The sequence below is a fragment of the Bufo bufo genome, assembly GCF_905171765.1.
Source record: "Bufo bufo chromosome 7 unlocalized genomic scaffold, aBufBuf1.1 SUPER_7_unloc_5, whole genome shotgun sequence".
Classification (NCBI taxonomy): Eukaryota; Metazoa; Chordata; class Amphibia; order Anura; family Bufonidae; genus Bufo; species Bufo bufo.
The window spans coordinates 5,510-29,163 of record NW_024400007.1 but is presented as its reverse complement, the minus strand read 5'-3'; the positions used below and the strand labels follow the sequence as shown (position 1 = coordinate 29,163).

Genomic DNA, 23,654 nt, shown 5'->3' with positions numbered 1-23,654 from the left:
GACACATACAATATTGGGGATAGTAGTTGTTCCTGATGAGCTCTTTGGCCCCCGTATTGTGGCGGTGCTCTCCCTGAGAGTTCGGTAGTCGGCACTGTTGCAGATCTGGCGGCAGACAGACGGTACGAGGCGGCCATTACCGCTCACTATCCACCGCGGTCTACGGGGAGGCGGCCATTACCGCTCACTATCCACCGCGGTCTACGGGGAGGCGGCCATTACCGCTCACTATCCACCGCGGTCTACGGGGTGGCGGCCATTACCGCTCACTATCCACCGCGGTCTACGGGGAGGCGGCCATTTATATACAGCGGTCTACAGGCCATTACTGGTCTCTCTACATGACGGGGGTGACATCACAGGGCACTTAATATTGGCCGCCACCTCCATCTAAGGGTGGCATAACAAAAAAGACACATACAATATTGGGGATAGTAGTTGTTCCTGATGAGCTCTTTGGCCTCCGTATTGTGGCTGAGCTCTCCCTGAGAGTTCGGTAGTCGGCACCGTTGCAGATCTGGTGGCAGACAGACGGTACGAGGCGGCTGCTAAGACCGGTCACATCCTGGTTCCGCCTCACCTGCCGCCGACGCCTTACACGTTGCTAGAACCTTCTGCACAGTCCTCGCTTGGCGCAGTGAAGGTGACGCACTTGTTCTTCTCCCATCCTCTGCGGATCTTCAGCAGTTTTGCACTGATACACGGCAGCAGGAGGATGACTCGGGCCAGGATGATGAGGAAGGGCAGCACCAGTGTCAGGGTGAAGGTCGGTGGCAGGTAAAACTTGTAGCGGCTGCCATCAAATGCTCGTCTCCAGCCGAATGTGAGAGTGTGGAGGGTGACGACAACCAGCGCTGCAAACCCCAGCTGAGACTGCAAAGAACACAGGAACATGGCCGATACCAGAGAGGAGAAGCAAATGGATCCCAAACTACTGAGAGAAGCAATCCAACCCCTCCTGTATCTGCCCCAATCACAGCCAGATTATCAGCACAGTGCACATCCCAGGCCAAACACCATACACTCCAGAGCTGCACTCACTATTCTGCTGGTGCAGTCACTGTGTACATACATTACTTATCCTGTACTGATCCTGAGTTACATCCTGTATTATACTCCAGAGCTGCACTCACTATTCTGCTGGTGCAGTCACTGTGTACATACATTACTTATCCTGTACTGATCCTGAATTACATCCTGTATTATACTCCATAGCTGCATTCACTATTCTGCTGGTGCAGTCACTGTGTACATACATTACTTATCCTGTACTGATCCTGAGTTACATCCTGTATTATACTCCAGAGCTGCACTCACTATTCTGCTGGTGCAGTCACTGTGTACATACATTACTTATCCTGTACTGATCCTGAGTTACATCCTGTATTATACTCCAGAGCTGCACTCACTATTCTGCTGGTGCAGTCACTGTGTACATACATTACTTATCCTGTACTGATCCTGAGTTACATCCTGTATTATACTCCAGAGCTGCACTCACTATTCTGCTGGTGCAGTCACTGTGTTCATACATTACTTATCCTGTACTGATCCTGAGTTACATCCTGTATTATACTCCAGAGCTGCACTCACTATTCTGCTGGTGCAGTCACTGTGCACATACATTACTTATCCTGTACTGATCCTGAGTTACATCCTGTATTATACTCCAGAGCTGCACTCACTATTCTGCTGGTGCAGTCACTGTGCACATACATTACTTATCCTGTACTGATCCTGAGTTACATCCTGTATTATACTCCAGAGCTGCACTCACTATTCTGCTGGTGCAGTCACTGTGTACATACATTACTTATCCTGTACTGATCCTGAGTTACATCCTGTATTATACTCCAGAGCTGCACTCACTATTCTGCTGGTGCAGTCACAGTGTACATACATTACTTATCCTGTACTGATCCTCAGTTACATCCTGTATTATACTCCAGAGCTGCACTCACTATTCTGCTGGTGCAGTCACAGTGTACATACATTACTTATCCTGTACTGATCCTCAGTTACATCCTGTATTATACTCCAGAGCTGCACTCACTATTCTGCTGGTGCAGTCACAGTGTACATACATTACTTATCCTGTACTGATCCTCAGTTACATCCTGTATTACACTCCAGAGCTGCACTCACTATTCTGCTGGTGCAGTCACTGTGTACATACATTACTTATCCTGTACTGATCCTGAGTTACATCCTGTATTATACTCCAGAGCTGCACTCACTATTCTGCTGGTGCAGTCACTGTGTTCATACATTACTTATCCTGTACTGATCCTGAGTTACATCCTGTATTATACTCCAGAGCTGCACTCACTATTCTGCTGGTGCAGTCACTGTGTACATACATTACTTATCCTGTACTGATCCTGAGTTACATCCTGTATTATACTCCAGAGCTGCACTCACTATTCTGCTGGTGCAGTCACTGTGCACATACATTACTTATCCTGTACTGATCCTGAGTTACATCCTGTATTATACTCCAGAGCTGCACTCACTATTCTGCTGGTGCAGTCACTGTGTACATACATTACTTATCCTGTACTGATCCTCAGTTACATCCTGTATTATACTCCAGAGCTGCACTCACTATTCTGCTGGTGCAGTCACTGTGTACATACATTACTTATCCTGTACTGATCCTCAGTTACATCCTGTATTATACTTCAGAGCTGCACTCACTATTCTGCTGGTGCAGTCACTGTGTACATACATTACTTATCCTGTACTGATCCTCAGTTACATCCTGTATTATACTCCAGAGCTGCACTCACTATTCTGCTGGTGCAGTCACTGTGCACATACATTACTTATCCTGTTCTGATCCTGAGTTACATCCTGTATTATACTCCAGAGCTGCACTCACTATTCCGCTGGTGCAGTCACTGTGTACATACATTACTTATCCTGTACTCATCCGGAGTTACATTCTGTATTATACTCCAGAGCTGCACTCACTATTCTGCTGGTGCAGTCACTGTGTTCATACATTACTTATCCTGTACTGATCCTGAGTTACATCCTGTATTATACTCCAGAGCTGCACTCACTATTCTGCTGGTGCAGTCACTGTGCACATACATTACTTATCCTGTTCTGATCCTGAGTTACATCCTGTATTATACTCCAGAGCTGCACTCACTATTCCGCTGGTGCAGTCACTGTGTACATACATTACTTATCCTGTACTCATCCGGAGTTACATCCTGTATTATACTCCAGAGCTGCACTCACTATTCTGCTGGTGCAGTCACTGTGTACATACATTACTTATCCTGTACTGATCCTGAGTTACATCCTGTATTATACTCCAGAGCTGCACTCACTATTCTGCTGGTGCAGTCACTGTGTACATACATTACTTATCCTGTACTGATCCTGAGTTACATCCTGCATTATACTCCAGAGCTGCACTCACTATTCTGCTGGTGCAGTCACTGTGTACATACATTACTTATCCTGTACTGATCCTGAGTTACATCCTGTATTATACTCCAGAGCTGCACTCACTATTCTGCTGGTGCAGACACTGTGTACATACATTACTTATCCTGTACTGATCCTGAGTTACATCCTGTATTATACTCCAGAGCTGCACTCACTATTCTGCTGGTGCAGTCACTGTGTACATACATTACTTATCCTGTACTGATCCTGAGTTACATCCTGTATTATACTCCAGAGCTGCACTCACTATTCTGCTGGTGCAGACACTGTGTACATACATTACTTATCCTGTACTGATCCTGAGTTACATCCTGTATTATACTCCAGAGCTGCACTCACTATTCTGCTGGTGCAGTCACTGTGTACATACATTACTTATCCTGTACTGATCCTCAGTTACATCCTGTATTATACTCCAGAGCTGCACTCACTATTCTGCTGGTGCAGTCACTGTGTACATACATTACTTATCCTGTACTGATCCTGAGTTACATCCTGTATTATACTCCAGAGCTGCACTCACTATTCTGCTGGTGCAGTCACTGTGTACATACATTACTTATCCTGTACTGATCCTGAGTTACATCCTGTATTATACTCCAGAGCTGCACTCACTATTCTGCTGGTGCAGTCACTGTGTACATACATTATTTATCCTGTACTGATCCTGAGTCACATCCTGTATTATACTCCAGAGCTGCACTCACTATTCTGCTGGTGCAGTCACTGTGTATATACATTACTTATCCTGGACTGATCCTCAGTCACATCCTGTATTATACTCCAGAGCTGCACTCCCTGTTCTGAGCTCTTATAGTACAGGGGTCAGGTTTTCTTCAGAGGGCTGCACAATATTCTGACCCTTCTCAGGGGCGCAGGGTCTTCTGGATCACATGACTGTAGCTCCGCCCCTTCATGGCGACTTACCTGGATGAAGGTGAATTCTCTCCAGTTCAAGGAATTGGCGACAGATGGGATGGAGGAGACAGCGAGGAGTGAGAGGATCCCGAGCGCCATGATCCCGAGCGAGACGTAGATCTCCATCCTCCAGACCTCGTCCTCCACCCAGGAGGAGGTCACGTTGTTCCGCACCTAGAACACAGGGAGAGGGTTGACTGGGGGTTACCATGCTGTGCAGACCCCCCAGTAGGTGGACACCCGCTGCACCTGCTTAGCGGCATCGTTGAGGATCTGATAGCGGGCGGATCTCCTCATGGGCAGGCAGAAGCTGTAGGCGGCGTGCAGCGCTGCCAGGAAGAAGCTGACCAGGCCCATCTGCTTCCTGCGCAGCATCCACTTGTCCAGCCAGCCAGGGAAGCGCTTGTACTTGGTGCCGTTGTGCAGCTGGTAGATGGCGGCGAGGACTCCGGGCGCGTACACCAAGGCCAGCAGCACGTAGGCGACACATGGCAGCGTGACGTTCATCAGCTCCAGCGGCAGCTTGTACAAGGTGTTCCTGTTCTCCTGCAGGTAGGGGTGCAGCACGGACCTGACACAGTTATACAGGTAGAAGAAGACGAAGAGGCCGAGCGCCAGAGCACAGGGCGTCCGCCACAGCGGCAGCAGGCGCAGCGGGATCTGCTCAACCTCACGGGCCGCACATAGCGCCCCCATGTCCACCGGGATGAAGCCCATACTGCGCCCTATGGACGCAACGCGGCTCTTGGCGTCAGGACTGTCAGAACAGATGAAGACCTGTAAGAGGAATTTTACTAGAGATCAGCGGTGCCATCACTAAGAATGCAGCCTATCCATCACTAGAGATCAGCGGTGACATCACTGAGAATGCAGCCTATCCATCACTAGAGATCAGCGGTGACATCACTGAGAATGCAGCCTATCCATCACTAGAGATCAGCGGTGACATCACTAAGAATGCAGCCTATCCATCACTAGAGATCAGCGGTGACATCACTGAGAATACAGCCTATCCATCACTAGAGATCAGCGGTGACATCACTGAGAATGCCGCCTATACATTCACTAGAGATCAGCGGTGACATCACTGAGAATACAGCCTATCCATCACTAGAGATCAGCGGTGACATCACTGAGAATGCAGCCTATCCATCACTAGAGATCAGCGGTGACATCACTAAGAATGCAGCCTATCACTAGAGATCAGCGGTGACATCACTGAGAATGCCGCCTATCCATCACTAGAGATCAGCGGTGACATCACTGAGAATGCAGCCTATCCATCACTAGAGATCAGCGGTGACATCACTGAGAATGCAGCCTATCCATCACTAGAGATCAGCGGTGCCATCACTGAGAATGCAGCCTATCCATCACTAGAGATCAGCGGTGACATCACTAAGAATGCAGCCTATCACTAGAGATCAGCGGTGACATCACTGAGAATGCAGCCTATCCATCTCTAGAGATCAGCGGTGACATCACTAAGAATGCAGCCTATCCATCACTAGAGATCAGCGGTGACATCACTGAGAATGCCGCCTATCCATCACTAGAGATCAGCGGTGACATCACTGAGAATGCAGCCTATCCATCACTAGAGATCAGCGGTGACATCACTGAGAATGCCGCCTATCCATCACTAGAGATCAGCGGTGACATCACTGAGAATACAGCCTATCCATCACTAGAGATCAGCGGTGACATCACTGAGAATACAGCCTATCCATCACTAGAGATCAGCGGTGACATCACTGAGAATGCCGCCTATCCATCACTAGAGATCAGCAGTGACATCACTGAGAATGCCGCCTATACATTCACTAGAGATCAGCGGTGACATCACTGAGAATGCCGCCTATCCATCACTAGAGATCAGCGGTGACATCACTGAGAATGCCGCCTATCCATCACTAGAGATCAGCGGTGACATCACTGAGAATGCCGCCTATCCATCACTAGAGATCAGCGGTGACATCACTGAGAATGCCGCCTATCCATCACTAGAGATCAGCGGTGACATCACTGAGAATGCCGCCTATCCATCACTAGAGATCAGCGGTGACATCACTGAGAATGCAGCCTATCCATCACTAGAGATCAGCGGTGACATCACTGAGAATGCAGCCTATCCATCACTAGAGATCAGCGGTGACATCACTGAGAATGCAGCCTATCCATCACTAGAGATCAGCGGTGACATCACTGAGAATACCGCCTATCCATTCACTAGAGATCAGCGGTGACATCACTGAGAATGCCGCCTATCCATCACTAGAGATCAGCGGTGACATCACTGAGAATACCGCCTATCCATCACTAGAGATCAGCGGTGACATCACTGAGAATACCGCCTATCCATTCACTAGAGATCAGCGGTGACATCACTGAGAATACCGCCTATCCATCACTAGAGATCAGCGGTGACATCACTGAGAATGCAGCCTGTCCATCACTAGAGATCAGCGGTGACATCACTGAGAATGCCGCCTATCCATCACTAGAGATCAGCGGTGACCTGTTCTCACCTGGTTGTTTCCATCCTTGGGGCCGGACTGCAGGGCCCAGGCAGACACCACATTGAATGCTTTCACCACGATGCATTGAGGGAAGAGAGCGGCCAGACGCTCCGCATTGGACTCCCTGTTGACGCTGATCTCCGGGTTATTACTGACATCGATCAGCGTTTTCCCATACAGGACGTCTGACAAGGCGCTCAACGTAGAATAATGTTCCTGGAAAACCGCCACGAACAGCACCTGCGCGCGTTTCACCGCCTCTTCCTGGGACATCACCTCCACATCCACCGGGAAGAGCGCTGCGCTGCGCATGGGATTGCGACTTCCCACCACAACTCTGAATCCGGAATACAAGAGACGAGCGGCCAATGATCGAGCAAAGTCCCCGGTGCCCATGATCCCAATAGTGTCGCCACAGGACAGGACGCTTAGTGGGGTGGAAGCGCCAATGTCCCCGTCTAACAGCGGCTTCGCCATCTCAGACTTTACCATATCTACAAGAGAGTAAGAGGAGCATTATACACATATAATATACCCGAGTGATGTCATCGGAACCGGACCATCACTATAGTACTACAGGACACACCCTGACACCAGACAACATACAGGAGAAGTGGTACTGTGCAGTGTATATACAGGATAAGAGCAGATACTGAGGATTACACCCAGTATACAGGACAGGAGAAGTGGTACTGTGCAGTGTATATATATACAGGATAAGAGCAGATACTGAGGATTACACCCAGTATACAGGACAGGAGAAGTGGTACTGTGCAGTGTATATATATACAGGACAGGAGAAGTGGTACTGTGCAGTGTATATACAGGATAAGAGCAGATACTGAGGATTACACCCAGTATACAGGACAGGAGAAGTGGTACTGTGCAGTGTATATATATACAGGACAGGAGAAGTGGTACTGTGCAGTGTATATATATATACAGAATAAGAGCAGATACTGAGGATTACACCCAGTATACAGGACAGGAGAAGTGGTACTGTGCAGTGTATATATATATACAGAATAAGAGCCGATACTGAGGATTACACCCAGTATACAGGACAGGAGAAGTGGTACTGTGCAGTGTATATATATACAGAATAAGAGCAGATACTGAGGATTACACCCAGTATACAGGACAGGAGAAGTGGTACTGTGCAGTGTATATATATACAGAATAAGAGCCGATACTGAGGATTACACCCGGTATACAGGACAGGAGAAGTGGTACTGTGCAGTGTGTATATATACAGAATAAGAGCAGATACTGAGGATTACACCCGGTATACAGGAGAGGAGAAGTGGTACTGTGCAGTGTATATATACAGAATAAGAGCAGATACTGAGGATTACACCCAGTATACAGGACAGGAGAAGTGGTACTGTGCAGTGTATATATATACAGAATAGGAGCAGACACTGAGGATTACACCCGGTATACAGAACAGGAGAAGTGGTACTGTGCAGTGTATATATATACAGAATAAGAGCAGATACTGAGGATTACACCCAGTATACAGGACAGGAGAAGTGGTACTGTGCAGTGTATATATATACAGAATAAGAGCAGATACTGAGGATTACACCCAGTATACAGGACAGGAGAAGCTGTACTGTGCAGTATATATATATATATACAGAATAAGAGCAGATACTGAGGATTACACCCAGTATACAGAACAGGAGAAGTGGTACTGTGCAGTGTATATATACAGAATAAGAGCAGATACTGAGGATTACACCCAGTATACAGAACAGGAGAAGTGGTACTGTGCAGTGTATATATATACTGGACAGGAGAAGTGGTACTGTGCAGTGTGTATATATACAGAATAAGAGCAGATACTGAGGATTACACCCGGTATACAGGACAGGAGAAGTGGTACTGTGCAGTGTGTATATATACAGAATAAGAGCAGATACTGAGGATTACACCCGGTATACAGGAGAGGAGAAGTGGTACTGTGCAGTGTATATATACAGAATAAGAGCAGATACTGAGGATTACACCCAGTATACAGGACAGGAGAAGTGGTACTGTGCAGTGTATATATATACAGAATAGGAGCAGACACTGAGGATTACACCCGGTATACAGAACAGGAGAAGTGGTACTGTGCAGTGTATATATACAGAATAAGAGCAGATACTGAGGATTACACCCAGTATACAGAACAGGAGAAGTGGTACTGTGCAGTGTATATATATACTGGACAGGAGAAGTGGTACTGTGCAGTGTGTATATATACAGAATAAGAGCAGATACTGAGGATTACACCCGGTATACAGGAGAGGAGAAGTGGTACTGTGCAGTGTATATATACAGAATAAGAGCAGATACTGAGGATTACACCCAGTATACAGGAGAGGAGAAGTGGTACTGTGCAGTGTATATATATACAGAATAAGAGCAGATACTGAGGATTACACCCGGTATACAGGAGAGGAGAAGTGGTACTGTGCAGTGTATATATACAGAATAAGAGCAGATACTGAGGATTACACCCAGTATACAGGACAGGAGAAGTGGTACTGTGCAGTGTATATATATATACAGAATAAGAGCCGATACTGAGGATTACACCCGGTATACAGGACAGGAGAAGTGGTACTGTGCAGTGTGTATATATACAGAATAAGAGCAGATACTGAGGATTACACCCGGTATACAGGAGAGGAGAAGTGGTACTGTGCAGTGTATATATACAGAATAAGAGCAGATACTGAGGATTACACCCAGTATACAGGACAGGAGAAGTGGTACTGTGCAGTGTATATATATACAGAATAGGAGCAGATACTGAGGATTACACCCAGTATACAGAACAGGAGAAGTGGTACTGTGCAGTGTATATATATACAGGACAGGAGCAGACACTGAGGATTACACCCAGTATACAGAACAGGAGAAGTGGTACTGTGCAGTGTATATATATACTGGACAGGAGAAGTGGTACTGTGCAGTGTGTATATATACAGAATAAGAGCAGATACTGAGGATTACACCCGGTATACAGGAGAGGAGAAGTGGTACTGTGCAGTGTATATACAGGATAAGAGCAGATACTGAGGATTACACCCAGTATACAGGAGAGTGGTACTGTGCAGTGTATATATACAGGAGAAGTAGTACTGTGCAGTGTATATATACAGGAGAAGTAGTACTGTGCAGTGTATATATACAGAATAAGAGCAGATACTGAGGATTACACCCAGTATACAGGACAGGAGAAGTGGTACTGTGCAGTGTTTATACAGGATAAGAGCAGATACTGAGGATTACACCCAGTATACAGGAGAGTGGTACTGTGCAGTGTATATACAGGATAAGAGCAGATACTGAGGATTACACCCAGTATACAGGAGAGTGGTACTGTGCAGTGTATATATACAGGAGAAGTAGTACTGTGCAGTGTATATATACAGGAGAAGTGGTACTGTGCAGATATAGGAGAAGAGCATGATGAGAGTAGTAGCAGAGAGTACATTTAGAAGGAGAGCAGTATTATGGATCTTACATACAGGATACGGTTCCTCGTTGTGTTGCTGGGGCAGTTGGGAGTCTCCCCCTTTATCAGTTCCCCCCTGGTGATGGGTGTGGGTCCGGGAGGGGCCGCATCAGATTAGGACACACAATACAAGAAAGTGCAACATCAGAAGAGCTAATCAGAGATCCACTGCACGAGACGTCCGTGCGCACACTGCGCTCCTCGGCCGGGGCTACACCGAGCGACTTCACGTAGCTAAAAAGACGCGTAACACGCTTGCCATGATAATCAATAGTGTCGCACTATAACGCAAAAAGGCGTACAAAACACCAACTTAGATGTCGTATCCCAGTCGCAAAATATCAGCGTGCAAAAATATTGACTTTAAGTAGAAGAAATTATGCGCGACTTTTCAGCAACAAGAAGTCACTAAACATTTAAAGTTCCGACAATCAGCTTCCAGGTCATAAGGAGGGGTTCATAGATCTTCCCACCCCCGCGCTGTAAAATCATTGCAAGATGAGGGCAAGGACTTTCCTAATTGGAGCAGAGCAGCCAAGAAAAGGTCTCCCACAGCAGAAGAAGACCACTAATGTCATTAATCCATCCACTCCCTAGTCTGTGAGGAGCTCCCCCTAGTGGTGACTGTATATACATCTGTATGTGAGGAGCTCCCCCTAGTGGTGACTATATACATCTGTATGTGAGGAGCTCCCCCTAGTGGTGACTGTATATACATCTGTATGTGAGGAGCTCCCCCTAGTGGTGACTATATACATCTGTATGTGAGGAGCTCCCCCTAGTGGTGACTGTATATACATCTGCATGTAAGGAGCTCCCCCTAGTGGTGACTGTATATACATCTGTATGTGAGGAGCTCCCCCTAGTGGTGTCTGTATATACATCTGTATGTGAGGAGCTCCCTCTGGTAGTGGCTGTATATACATCTGTATGTGAGGAGCTCCCCCTAGTGGTGGCTGTATATACATCTGTATGTGAGGAGCTCCCTCTAGTGGTGACTGTATATACATCTGTATGTGAGGAGCTTCCCCTAGTGGTGACTGTATATACATCTGTATGTGAGGAGCTCCCTCTAGTGGTGACTGTATATACATCTGTATGTGAGGAGCTCCCTCTAGTGGTGACTGTATATACATCTGTATGTGAGGAGCTCCCCCTAATGGTGACTGTATATACATCTGTACGTGAGGAGCTCCCCCTAGTGGTGACTATATATACATCTGTATGTGAGGAGCTCCCTCTAGTGGTGACTGTATATACATCTGTATGTGAGGAGCTCTCTCTAGTGGTGACTGTATATACATCTGTATGTGAGGAGCTCCTCCTAGTGGTGGCTGTATATACATCTGTATGTGAGGAGCTCCCCCTAGTGGTGACTATATACATCTGTATGTGAGGAGCTCCCCCTAGTGGTGGCTGTATATACATCTGTATGTGAGGAGCTCCCCCTAGTGGTGGCTGTATATACATCTGTATGTGAGGAGCTCCCCCTAGTGGTGGCTGTATATACATCTGTATGTGAGGAGCTCCCTCTAGTGGTGACTGTATATACATCTGTATGTGAGGAGCTCCCCCTAGTGGTGGCTGTATATACATCTGTATGTGAGGAGCTCCCCCTAGTGGTGACTGTATATACATCTGTATGTGAGGAGCTCCCCCTAGTGGTGACTGTATATACATCTGTATGTGAGGAGCTCCCCCTAGTGGTGTCTGTATATACATCTGTATGTGAGGAGCTCCCCCTAGTGGTGGCTGTATATACATCTGTATGTGAGGAGCTCCCTCTAGTGGTGGCTGTATATACATCTGTATGTGATGAGCTCCCCCTAGTGGTGACTGTATATACATCTGTATGTGAGGAGCTCCCCCTAGTGGTGACTGTATATACATCTGTATGTGAGGAGCTCCCTCTAGTGGTGACTGTATATACATCTGTATGTGAGGAGCTCCCTCTAGTGGTGGCTGTATATACATCTGTATGTGAGGAGCTCCCCCTAGTGGTGACTGTATATACATCTGTATGTGAGGAGCTCCCTCTAGTGGTGACTGTATATACATCTGTATGTGAGGAGCTCCCCCTAGTGGTGGCTGTATATACATCTGTATGTGAGGAGCTCCCCCTAGTGGTGGCTGTATATACATCTGTATGTGAGGAGCTCCCTCTAGTGGTGGCTGTATATACATCTGTATGTGAGGAGCTCCCTCTAGTGGTGGCTGTATATACATCTGTATGTGAGGAGCTCCCCCTAGTGGTGTCTGTATATACATCTGTATGTGAGGAGCTCCCCCTAGTGGTGACTGTATATACATCTGTATGTGAGGAGCTCCCTCTAGTGGTGGCTGTATATACATCTGTATGTGAGGAGCTCCCCCTAGTGGTGACTGTATATACATCTGTATGTGAGGAGCTCCCTCTAGTGGTGGCTGTATATACATCTGTATGTGAGGAGCTCCCCCTAGTGGTGACTGTATATACATCTGTATGTGAGGAGCTCCCTCTAGTGGTGGCTGTATATACATCTGTATGTGAGGAGCTCCCTCTAGTGGTGACTGTATATATATCTGTATGTGAGGAGCTTCCTCTAGTGGTGACTGTATATACATCTGTATGTGAGGAGCTCCCTCTAGTGGTGGCTGTATATATACACATCTGTATGTGAGGAGCTCCCCCTAGTGGTGGCTGTATATACATCTGTATGTGAGGAGCTCCCCCTAGTGGTGACTGTATATACATCTGTATGTGAGGAGCTCCCTCTAGTGGTGGCTGTATATACATCTGTATGTGAGGAGCTCCCTCTAGTGGTGGCTGTATATACATCTGTATGTGAGGAGCTCCCTCTAGTGGTGACTGTATATACATCTGTATGTGAGGAGCTCCCTCTAGAGGTGACTGTATATACATCTGTATGTGAAGAGCTCCCCCTAGTGGTGACTGTATATACATCTGTATGTGAGGAGCTCCCCCTAGTGGTGACTGTATATACAGCTGTATGTGAGGAGCTCCCTCTAGTGGTGACTGTATATACATCTGTATGTGAGGAGCTCCCTCTAGTGGTGGCTGTATATACATCTGTATGTGAGGAGCTCCCCCTAGTGGTGACTGTATATACATCTGTATGTGAGGAGCTCCCTCTAGTGGTGGCAGTATATACATCTGTATGTGAGGAGCTCCCTCTAGTGGTGACTGTATATACATCTGTTAAGATGTGAAGGACATTATATAGAGGGTGGTGTAGGACATTATTGTCATGGATGTTCCCGTAACAGGTGGCAGGAGATCAGTGAGACTGGCAACACGTGGTTTGATCTGACATGTTTTCCCTGTGGATCAATAGGCGTCTGTGTTTCTGGTAATGGCCACAACCCTTGCCTCGGGTGTTGCTAATGTGGTCACTTAACCTTCCTCATTTATAGCTGCTTCTCCCACAATGCTGTGCGGTTTATAGCTTCAGTTTCAGTTGTGGTTAGCTGGTGAGTGGATCTCGGCTGAGTTCCTGTTGCTTCCATTGCTCCTTTGAAGTTAAGTCTTTCCTTTCCCTTTTTGTATGAGTTATTTTGTGTGTTGCATTTCCCTGTCATTTGCATTAAGGCCTGACATAGACTTCTGTTCGTCTCTCCTTTTGGAGGCACAGGTTGTCTCAGTCCTGACATTAGTACCAGGGTCCTATAGGGCGAGTTAGGACACTAGGTATTCCTGTGTATGAACTCACCTACCTTGGGGTCTGTTCATACTGGTAGTCAGTCAGGACTCTGATTAGGGTTTTACTAGGAGGTGTCCATCTCCTTTCCCTAGTTTCCAGGCCGTATTCCCTCACCGCTTTCCTTCCTATGTTCGGTGTGATATTTCCCTCCCACACCCGAACGTGACATAACCGCCAAAAACGTCATTTTTGTTGCTTGTTCCAGTACAGCCATGGATCCTATGTCTGCACTGGCCGGACAGCTGTAGGGGCCATCTTTGGAGGTAGCTGACCTCCGCACGGCCGTCTCGCAGATCCAGAGACCACAGGCTGCTGGTCCTAGTGGTGGTTACCAGGCCTGTCTCGAGTCTAAAGTTGCCCTCCCGGACCGATTCTCTGGGGGACGTGATAATTTCATTTTGTTTAGGGAGGCGTGCAAACTGTATTTTACGCCACGTCCACGCTCATCTGGGGATGAGATTCAGAGAGTCGGTGTGGTTATTTCATGGCTTAAAGGGGACGCTCAGTCATGGGGTTTTTCTCTGCTGACCGGATCGCAGTCTCTCCAGTCAGTAGATGAATTTTTTGAAGCTTTGGGTCTTATCTATGATGACCCGGATCGGACCTCTCTAGCTGAAACCAAGCTGCGTGGCCTTCGTCAGATAGAGCGTTCTGCGGAGATCTATTGCTCTGAGTTTAGGAGGTGGGCTATGGCTACTGAGTGGAACCATCCAGCTCTCCGTAGCCTGTTCTGTCAGGGATTATCAGAGGCTGAAGGACGCTTTGGCCTTTCATGAGAATCCTGAGTCTCTGGAGGCCGCTATGTCTCTGGCTATACGCATTGATAGACGCCTGAGAGATCTAGGGGCCCCCACTCTCAGGACGTGCTATCACATAACGTATCGTCTTCCTCCGACACTTTGGGTGAAGATACTCCCGGGTTTATGTCTGGGGACGAACCCATGCAATTAGGGGGAGCCACTCCTGGATCCGATTTTAAGCGTACTGGTAATAGGAAGGGAGTGTGTTTTTTCTGTAGACAGAAGGGACATTTTATCGGATTATGTCCATGCATTCAACAGCAAAAAGAAAAAAAGAGGGACATTTAATTCCCATCTGACTCTTGGAGGGGTGAGAGTAGAGTCAGAGAATGTGCATGTCTGACTGGTAGTACCCGATTTCTCCTGGCTGCTGAGGTGGCGCTAGAGTAAAAAACTGTGGGGATTGAGGTGTTTATCGACAGTGGGGCCGGGGTGAACCTGATTGATGCTCAGTTCGTCCATAAGCACAGGTTGTCACCGAGTGCATTAGAAAAAAAACATTTCAGTTTTTGCTATTGATTCTGCACCTCTATCTCAGGTGGTGCCTGACATCAGATTAAGAGTGGGCGACTTTCATCAGGACTTTAGCTTGTGTTTGGTGTTGGAAGGTCTCCCTGGTCCGGTGGTTCTGGGTTTACTGTGGTTAAGCACAATCCAACCATCGATTAGCAAGCGAGACAGATTCTGGATTGGGGCGACAATTGTCTGAATACATCTTTTTCTGTTTTAAAGGGAACCTGTCACCAGTTTTATGGTGTCCTAACTAAGGGCAACATAAATAAGTGACTGATTCTCTTAGCACAATGCTGGGTCACTTTCTGTAATTGACCCGGTCAATCTGCCAACATCTTGTATTGAAAAGCTCCAGCTGATAATGATGAGTCATTAATATTCATGAGCTCCTGACTCTCCCCGCCCACCTGCTGCTGATTGACAGTTTGTTTCCATATGAATCAGCAGCAGGTGGGCAGGGGCGTGGCTATAGCTCTGAATTAAATATACGCTGGACTCACTGACATCACGCTGGACTCAATGACATCACGCTGGACTCAAGTCAGCTCATTAGCATGCAGCATCTTTGTGTGTATATTATGAGGTGACCGTCTGTCACACCAGTAAGTGAATACATCTAAGGTACTTTTTAGTAGTTAATGATTGTATATAATTAGTTAGATTATAATCAAATATCCACATGACAGGTTCCCTTTAACTGCTAAGACATTACCCTCTTTTATATTTGATTTCGCTGATGTATTTTCTGAGAGTGGATGCCAGGATTTACCTCCTCATCGGGAATATGATTGTCCTATCAACCTTATTCCCGGAGCCAAGTTGCCTAAATCTAGGTTGTAGAACCTTTCTGGACCTGAAAGACTGTCCACGAGAGAGAGAATATTACCGAGAGTTTGGCTAATGGACACATAAGACCTTCCAAATCTCCAGTGGCTGCAGGGTTTTTCTTTGTTAAAAAAAATACAAAAACAAAAAAACGGAGGTCTTAGGTCTTGTCGGCATTTCTGTGAACGCAATCGGATTACTGTCCGTGATCCTTACCCTCTTCCTTTGATTTCCAATTTGTTTAACCAGATTGTTGGTGCCAAGGTGTTCTCCAAGTTAGACGTAAGGGGGGCATATAATCTGGTCAGGACCAAGGGGATTAATGGAAGATGGCTTTTAATATTCCTGAGGAGCACTTTGAGAACCTGGTCATGCCTTTCGGGTTGACCAATGCCCTGGCGGTTTTCCAGCATTTTGTGAATGACATTTTTCATCACCTTGTGGAGAGGTTTGTAGTCGTGTATTTAGATGACATATTAATTTATTCTCCAGACATGGAGACACATCAGAATCATGTGAGACAGGTGTTACACTGTCACAACCAGACAGCTTAGAAGCTCTGACAGAAGCCTTTCAGAACCTCCTCCTTGAGTTTTCTTTGTTTTGGTTTTCAGTTCCTCATCTCGTTAGCCTCTCTCAGCTGTCATGTGTTTGGACTGATTGCATCCCTTTAAATTCCTCCCCATAATGCAATAGTGTGCGGCTTATACAACTTCCTGGAGTGTGTGTGCATGCTGTTCCTATTGCCCAGTCTTCTACAAAGATAAGTGCTGTACTTTTATTTGTGATTTTCTGTTTACTGGATCTCAGTTGACCCTGACTCCCTCCGTGTCTAGTGTAGGGAGCCGGTGGTCGTGTCCCCTCACTATTGTAGGGTATTCAGGCGGTAGATAGTCGAGGTACGTGGATATGCGACCATCCACCTTTGGGGTGTTCGCATAGGCTGAGCAGTCAGGGAGAGTGACAGGTCTCTTGCAGGGGTCTCCCTTTTGTTCCTTAGTTTTGGATCCAGTGAGTCATAGATTCTTTTGCTTTGTCTTGTTTCCTGTACACCATCCGTGACATACACATCCTAAGAGATAATTGTACGCAAAACTAGAGAAGTGTGTTTTTGCTGTACATCAGGTGCAGTCATCTTCAAATGGATCCAGAGAAAGTCTGTGCTGTATTGGACTGGGATCGACCCAAAAATCTGAAGGCTCTTATGCGGTTTTTAGGATTCACCAACTATTACCGAAAATGTATTCAGAACTATTCGACAATAGTAAAACCCTTAACAGACATGACTAAGAAAGGGACGGATGTCTCAGTGTGGTCTGATTCAGCGTTGGAAGCCTTTTCTACAGTTAAGGAATGCTTCTCTTCCGCCCCTATATTGGTGCAGCCGGATGTATCACAAACTTTCATTGTGGACGTGGACGCGTCCGAGGTGGGGGTAGGAGCAGTTTTATCGAAGGGCCCATCACCTGCTAATTGGGTCCATGTGCCTTTTTCTCAAAAAAAATTCTGCCGCAGAGAGAAATTATGATGTGGTTAACAGAGTTACTGGCCTTTAAGTTGGCTTTTGAGGAATGGCGCCATTGGATGGAAACGGCGATTCATCCGATCACAGTATTTACAGATCACCACAACCTGGCTTATCTGTCCTTTTCTATGGCTTTTCGTCCTCAGTCGAACGGACAGACGGAGCGCACTAATCGGAGTCTGGAGACTTTCTTGAGATGTTTGGTCTCTGAGGACCAGGAGCAGTGGTCCTCCTTTTTCTCTTTGGCAGAGTTTGCCATAAATAATCGCAGACAGGCGTCCACTGGGAAGTCGCCGTTTTTTGGGGCCTATGGATTTCACCCGCAGTTTGGCACATTTTCTGGTTCAGATACTTCTGGTATTCCTGAGGAGGAATGTTTTTTGTCATCATTGTCATCTATATGGCGGAAAATTCAAGACAACTTGATGAATATGGGCAACAAATATAAACGTGTGGCTGACAGGAAACGTATGAATGGTTCGGACCTGAGAGTGGGCGATTCCTGTGGCTGTCCACAAGAAACATCAAGTTGAAGGTACCTTCTTGGAAGTTGGGTCCAAGGTTTATCGGCCCATATAAAATCACGGCCATCGTTAATCCTGTAGCTTTTCGTCTTGAACTTTCTCAGGCTCTGAAAATTCATAATGTGTTTCATAAATCTTTGGTGAAGAGATAGGTTGAACCCTTGGAGCCGTCTTCCTTGCCATCCGCTCCTGTCATAGTGAACGGTAGTTTGGAATTCCAGATTGACTCTCGAGTTCTCCATAGTATCCTGTTCACTAGAAGGGTTATGGACCAGAGGAGAGGATGTGGGTACCGGCATCTGACGTGAATGCCAGTCGTTTGGTGAAAGCCTATTACAGGTCTCACTTGGATAAGGTCGGTCCTGGGTTCCCAGAGGTCACCCATAGAAAGGGAGGGGGGTACTGTCACGGATGTTCCCGCGACAGGAGATCGGTGAGACTGGCAACACGTGGTTTGATCTGACAGGTTTTCCCTGTGGATCAATAGGCGTCTGTGTTGTTTCTAGTAATGGCCACAACCCTTGCCTCAGGTGTTGCTAATGTTGTCATGTAACTTTCCCTATTTATAGTTGTCTCTCCCACTATGCTGTGCGGTTTATAGCTTCTGTTGGACCTGTGGATGCTGGTGTGTGGATCTCGGCTGAGTTCCTGGTGCTGCCATAGCCACTTGAAGTTAAGTGTTTCCTTTCCCTTCTGTATTTTGTTTGGCTTCTGTGTGTTGCATCCCCTGTCTTTTGTATTACGGCCTGACATAGACTCCTGTTCGTCCCTCCTTTTGGAGGCACAGTTTGTCTCAGTCCTGACATTAGTACCAGGGTCCTATAGGGTGAGTTAGGACACTAGGTATTCCGGTGTATGAACTCACCTACCTCTGGGGTCTGTTCATACTGGTAGTCAGTCAGGACTCTGATTAGGGTTTTACTAGGAGGTGTCCATCTCCTTTCCCTCGTTTCCAGGCCTTATTCCCTCCTATGTTCGGTGTGGTGTTTCCCTCTCACACTAGAGCGTGACAATTATATACAGGGTGGGGTGTGAAGGACATTATATACAGGAGGTGTAGGACATTATATACAGAGGAGGTGTAGGACATTATATACAGAGGAGGTGTAGGACATTATATACAGGAGGTGTAGGACATTATATACAGGGGGTGAAGGACATTATATACAGGAGGTGTAGGACATTATATACAGAGGAGGTGTAGGACATTATATACAGAGGAGGTGTAGGACATTATATACAGGGGGTGTAGGACATTATATACAGAGGAGGTGTAGGACATTATATACAGGGGGTGTAGGACATTATATACAGGGGGTGTAGGACATTATATACAGAGGAGGTGTAGGACATTATATACAGAGGAGGTGTAGGACATTATATACAGGGGGTGTAGGACATTATATACAGGGTGGGGTGTGAAGGACATTATATACAGGAGCTGTAGGACATTATATACAGGGGAGGTTTAGGACATTATATACAGAGGAGGTGTAGGACATTATATACAGGAGGTGTAGGACATTATATACAGAGGAGGTGTAGGACATTATATACAGGGGGTGTAGGACATTATATACAGGGGGTGTAGGACATTATATACAGGAGGTGTAGGACATTATATACAGAGTGGGTGTAGGACATTATATACAGAGGAGGTGTAGGACATTATATACAGGAGGTGTAGGATATTATATACAGAGGAGGTGTAGGACATTATATACAGGGGGTGTAGGACATTATATACAGGGGGTGTAGGACATTATATACAGAGGAGGTGTAGGACATTATATACAGGGGGTGTAGGACATTATATACAGGGGGTGTAGGACATTATATACAGAGGAGGTGTAGGACATTATATACAGAGGAGGTGTAGGACATTATATACAGAGGAGGTGTAGGACATTATATACAGGGGGTGTAGGACATTATATACAGAGGAGGTGTAGGACATTATATACAGGGGGTGTAGGACATTATATACAGAGGAGGTGTAGGACATTATATACAGAGGAGGTGTAGGACATTATATACAGGGGGTGTAGGACATTATATACAGGGGGTGTAGGACATTATATACAGGAGGTGTAGGACATTATATACAGGAGGTGTAGGACATTATATACAGGGGAGGTGTTAATGACATTATATACAGGGGGTGTAGGACATTATATACAGGGGGTGTAGGACATTATATACAGGAGGTGTAGGACATTATATACAGAGTGGGTGTAGGACATTATATACAGAGGAGGTGTAGGACATTATATACAGGAGGTGTAGGATATTATATACAGAGGAGGTGTAGGACATTATATACAGGGGGTGTAGGACATTATATACAGGGGGTGTAGGACATTATATACAGAGGAGGTGTAGGACATTATATACAGGGGAGGTTTAGGACATTATATACAGAGGAGGTGTAGGACATTATATACAGGAGGTGTAGGACATTATATACAGAGGAGGTGTAGGACATTATATACAGGGGGTGTAGGACATTATATACAGGAGGTGTAGGACATTATATACAGGAGGTGTAGGACATTATATACAGGAGGTGTAGGACATTATATACAGGGGAGGTGTTAATGACATTATATACAGGGGGTGTAGGACATTATATACAGGGGGTGTAGGACATTATATACAGGAGGTGTAGGACATTATATACAGAGTGGGTGTAGGACATTATATACAGAGGAGGTGTAGGACATTATATACAGGAGGTGTAGGATATTATATACAGAGGAGGTGTAGGACATTATATACAGGGGGTGTAGGACATTATATACAGGGGGTGTAGGACATTATATACAGGAGGTGTAGGACATTATATACAGAGTGGGTGTAGGACATTATATACAGAGGAGGTGTAGGACATTATATACAGGAGGTGTAGGATATTATATACAGAGGAGGTGTAGGACATTATATACAGGGGGTGTAGGACATTATATACAGGGGGTGTAGGACATTATATACAGAGGAGGTGTAGGACATTATATACAGGGGAGGTTTAGGACATTATATACAGAGGAGGTGTAGGACATTATATACAGGAGGTGTAGGACATTATATACAGAGGAGGTGTAGGACATTATATACAGGGGGTGTAGGACATTATATACAGGAGGTGTAGGACATTATATACAGGAGGTGTAGGACATTATATACAGGAGGTGTAGGACATTATATACAGGGGAGGTGTTAATGACATTATATACAGGGGGTGTAGGACATTATATACAGGGGGTGTAGGACATTATATACAGGAGGTGTAGGACATTATATACAGAGTGGGTGTAGGACATTATATACAGAGGAGGTGTAGGACATTATATACAGGAGGTGTAGGATATTATATACAGAGGAGGTGTAGGACATTATATACAGGGGGTGTAGGACATTATATACAGGGGGTGTAGGACATTATATACAGAGGAGGTGTAGGACATTATATACAGGGGGTGTAGGACATTATATACAGGGGGTGTAGGACATTATATACAGAGGAGGTGTAGGACATTATATACAGAGGAGGTGTAGGACATTATATACAGGAGGTGCAGGACATTATATACAGAGGAGGTGTAGGACATTATATACAGAGGAGGTGTAGGACATTATATACAGAGGAGGTGTAGGACATTATATACAGAGGAGGTGTAGGACATTATATACAGGGGGTGTAGGACATTATATACAGAGGAGGTGTAGGACATTATATACAGAGGAGGTGTAGGACATTATATACAGAGGAGGTGTAGGACATTATATACAGGGGGTGTAGGACATTATATACAGGAGGTGTAGGACATTATATACAGGAGGTGTAGGACATTATATACAGAGGAGGTGTAGGACATTATATACAGGAGGTGTAGGACATTATATACAGAGTGGGTGTAGGACATTATATACAGAGGAGGTGTAGGACATTATATACAGAGGAGGTGTAGGACATTATATACAGAGGAGGTGTAGGACATTATATACAGGAGGTGTAGGACATTATATACAGGAGGTGTAGGACATTATATACAGAGGAGGTGTAGGACATTATATACAGGAGGTGTAGGACATTATATACAGGAGGTGTAGGACATTATATACAGGAGGTGTAGGACATTATATACAGAGGAGGTGTAGGACATTATATACAGGAGGTGTAGGACATTATATACAGGAGGTGTAGGACATTATATACAGAGGAGGTGTAGGACATTATATACAGAGGAGGTGTAGGACATTATATACAGAGGAGGTGTAGGACATTATATACAGAGGAGGTGTAGGACATTATATACAGAGGAGGTGTAGGACATTATATACAGAGGAGGTGTAGGACATTATATACAGGAGGTGCAGGACATTATATACAGAGGAGGTGTAGGACATTATATACAGGAGGTGTAGGACATTATATACAGGGGGTGTAGGACATTATATACAGAGGAGGTGTAGGACATTATATACAGGGGGTGTAGGACATTATATACAGGAGGTATAGGACATTATATACAGAGGAGGTGTAGGACATTATATACAGGAGGTGTAGGACATTATATACAGGAGGTATAGGACATTATATACAGGAGGTGTAGGACATTATATACAGAGGAGGTGTAGGACATTATATACAGGGGGTGTAGGACATTATATACAGGAGGTGTAGGACATTATATACAGAGGAGGTGCAGGACATTATATACAGGGGGTGTAGGACATTATATACAGGAGGTGCAGGACATTATATATTGCTCTGGTAATTAGGCAAAAGTTTGGGAAGTTCAGAGGTCACAGAGGCCGGAAGTTGACGTCTCGTGCTCCGGGCGGGTGTTTCCGGGAACACCTGAGTTTCCTTCACCTTCCCGGTTCCTTCTTCCCTTTCTCCCCACAAAGTGTTCCCCGAGACCCCGGACCTACCTGCAACCGGAGCCCGAGCACGTGACCGAAGAGGGCGGAGCCCGAGATGACACACCCCCTGTATATATACTGCTAATGATACTCCTCCTATATATATACTGCTAATGATACACCCCCTATATATATATACTGCTAATGATACACCTCCTATATATATATACTGCTAATGATACACCTCCTATATATATACTACTAATGATACACCTCCTATATATATACTGCTAATGATACACCCCCTATATATATATACTGCTAATGATACACCTCCTATATATATACTGCTAATGATACACCTCCTATATATATATACTGCTAATGATACACCCCCTATATATATATACTGCTAATGATACACCTCCTATATATATACTGCTAATGATACACCTCCTATATATATACTGCTAATGATACACCTCCTATA

At 45.7% G+C, this 23,654-nt stretch overlaps 1 protein-coding gene across 1 annotated transcript; it reads right to left on the bottom strand.

The window, feature by feature from the left end:
• Positions 1–295: 295 nt before the first annotated feature.
• On the bottom strand, positions 296–23,275 carry STEAP3 (STEAP3 metalloreductase). The gene is made up of 5 exons (XM_040413078.1): positions 23,234–23,275; positions 6,909–7,393; positions 4,630–5,157; positions 4,390–4,554; positions 296–873 (listed from the first exon to the last, which is right to left on the bottom strand). The coding sequence occupies exons 2-5, from the start codon at positions 7,389–7,391 to the stop codon at positions 595–597; spliced, it is 1,455 nt and encodes a 484-aa protein (XP_040269012.1). The 5' UTR covers positions 7,392–7,393; positions 23,234–23,275; the 3' UTR covers positions 296–594.
• Between the last annotated feature and the right edge of the window lie 379 nt (positions 23,276–23,654).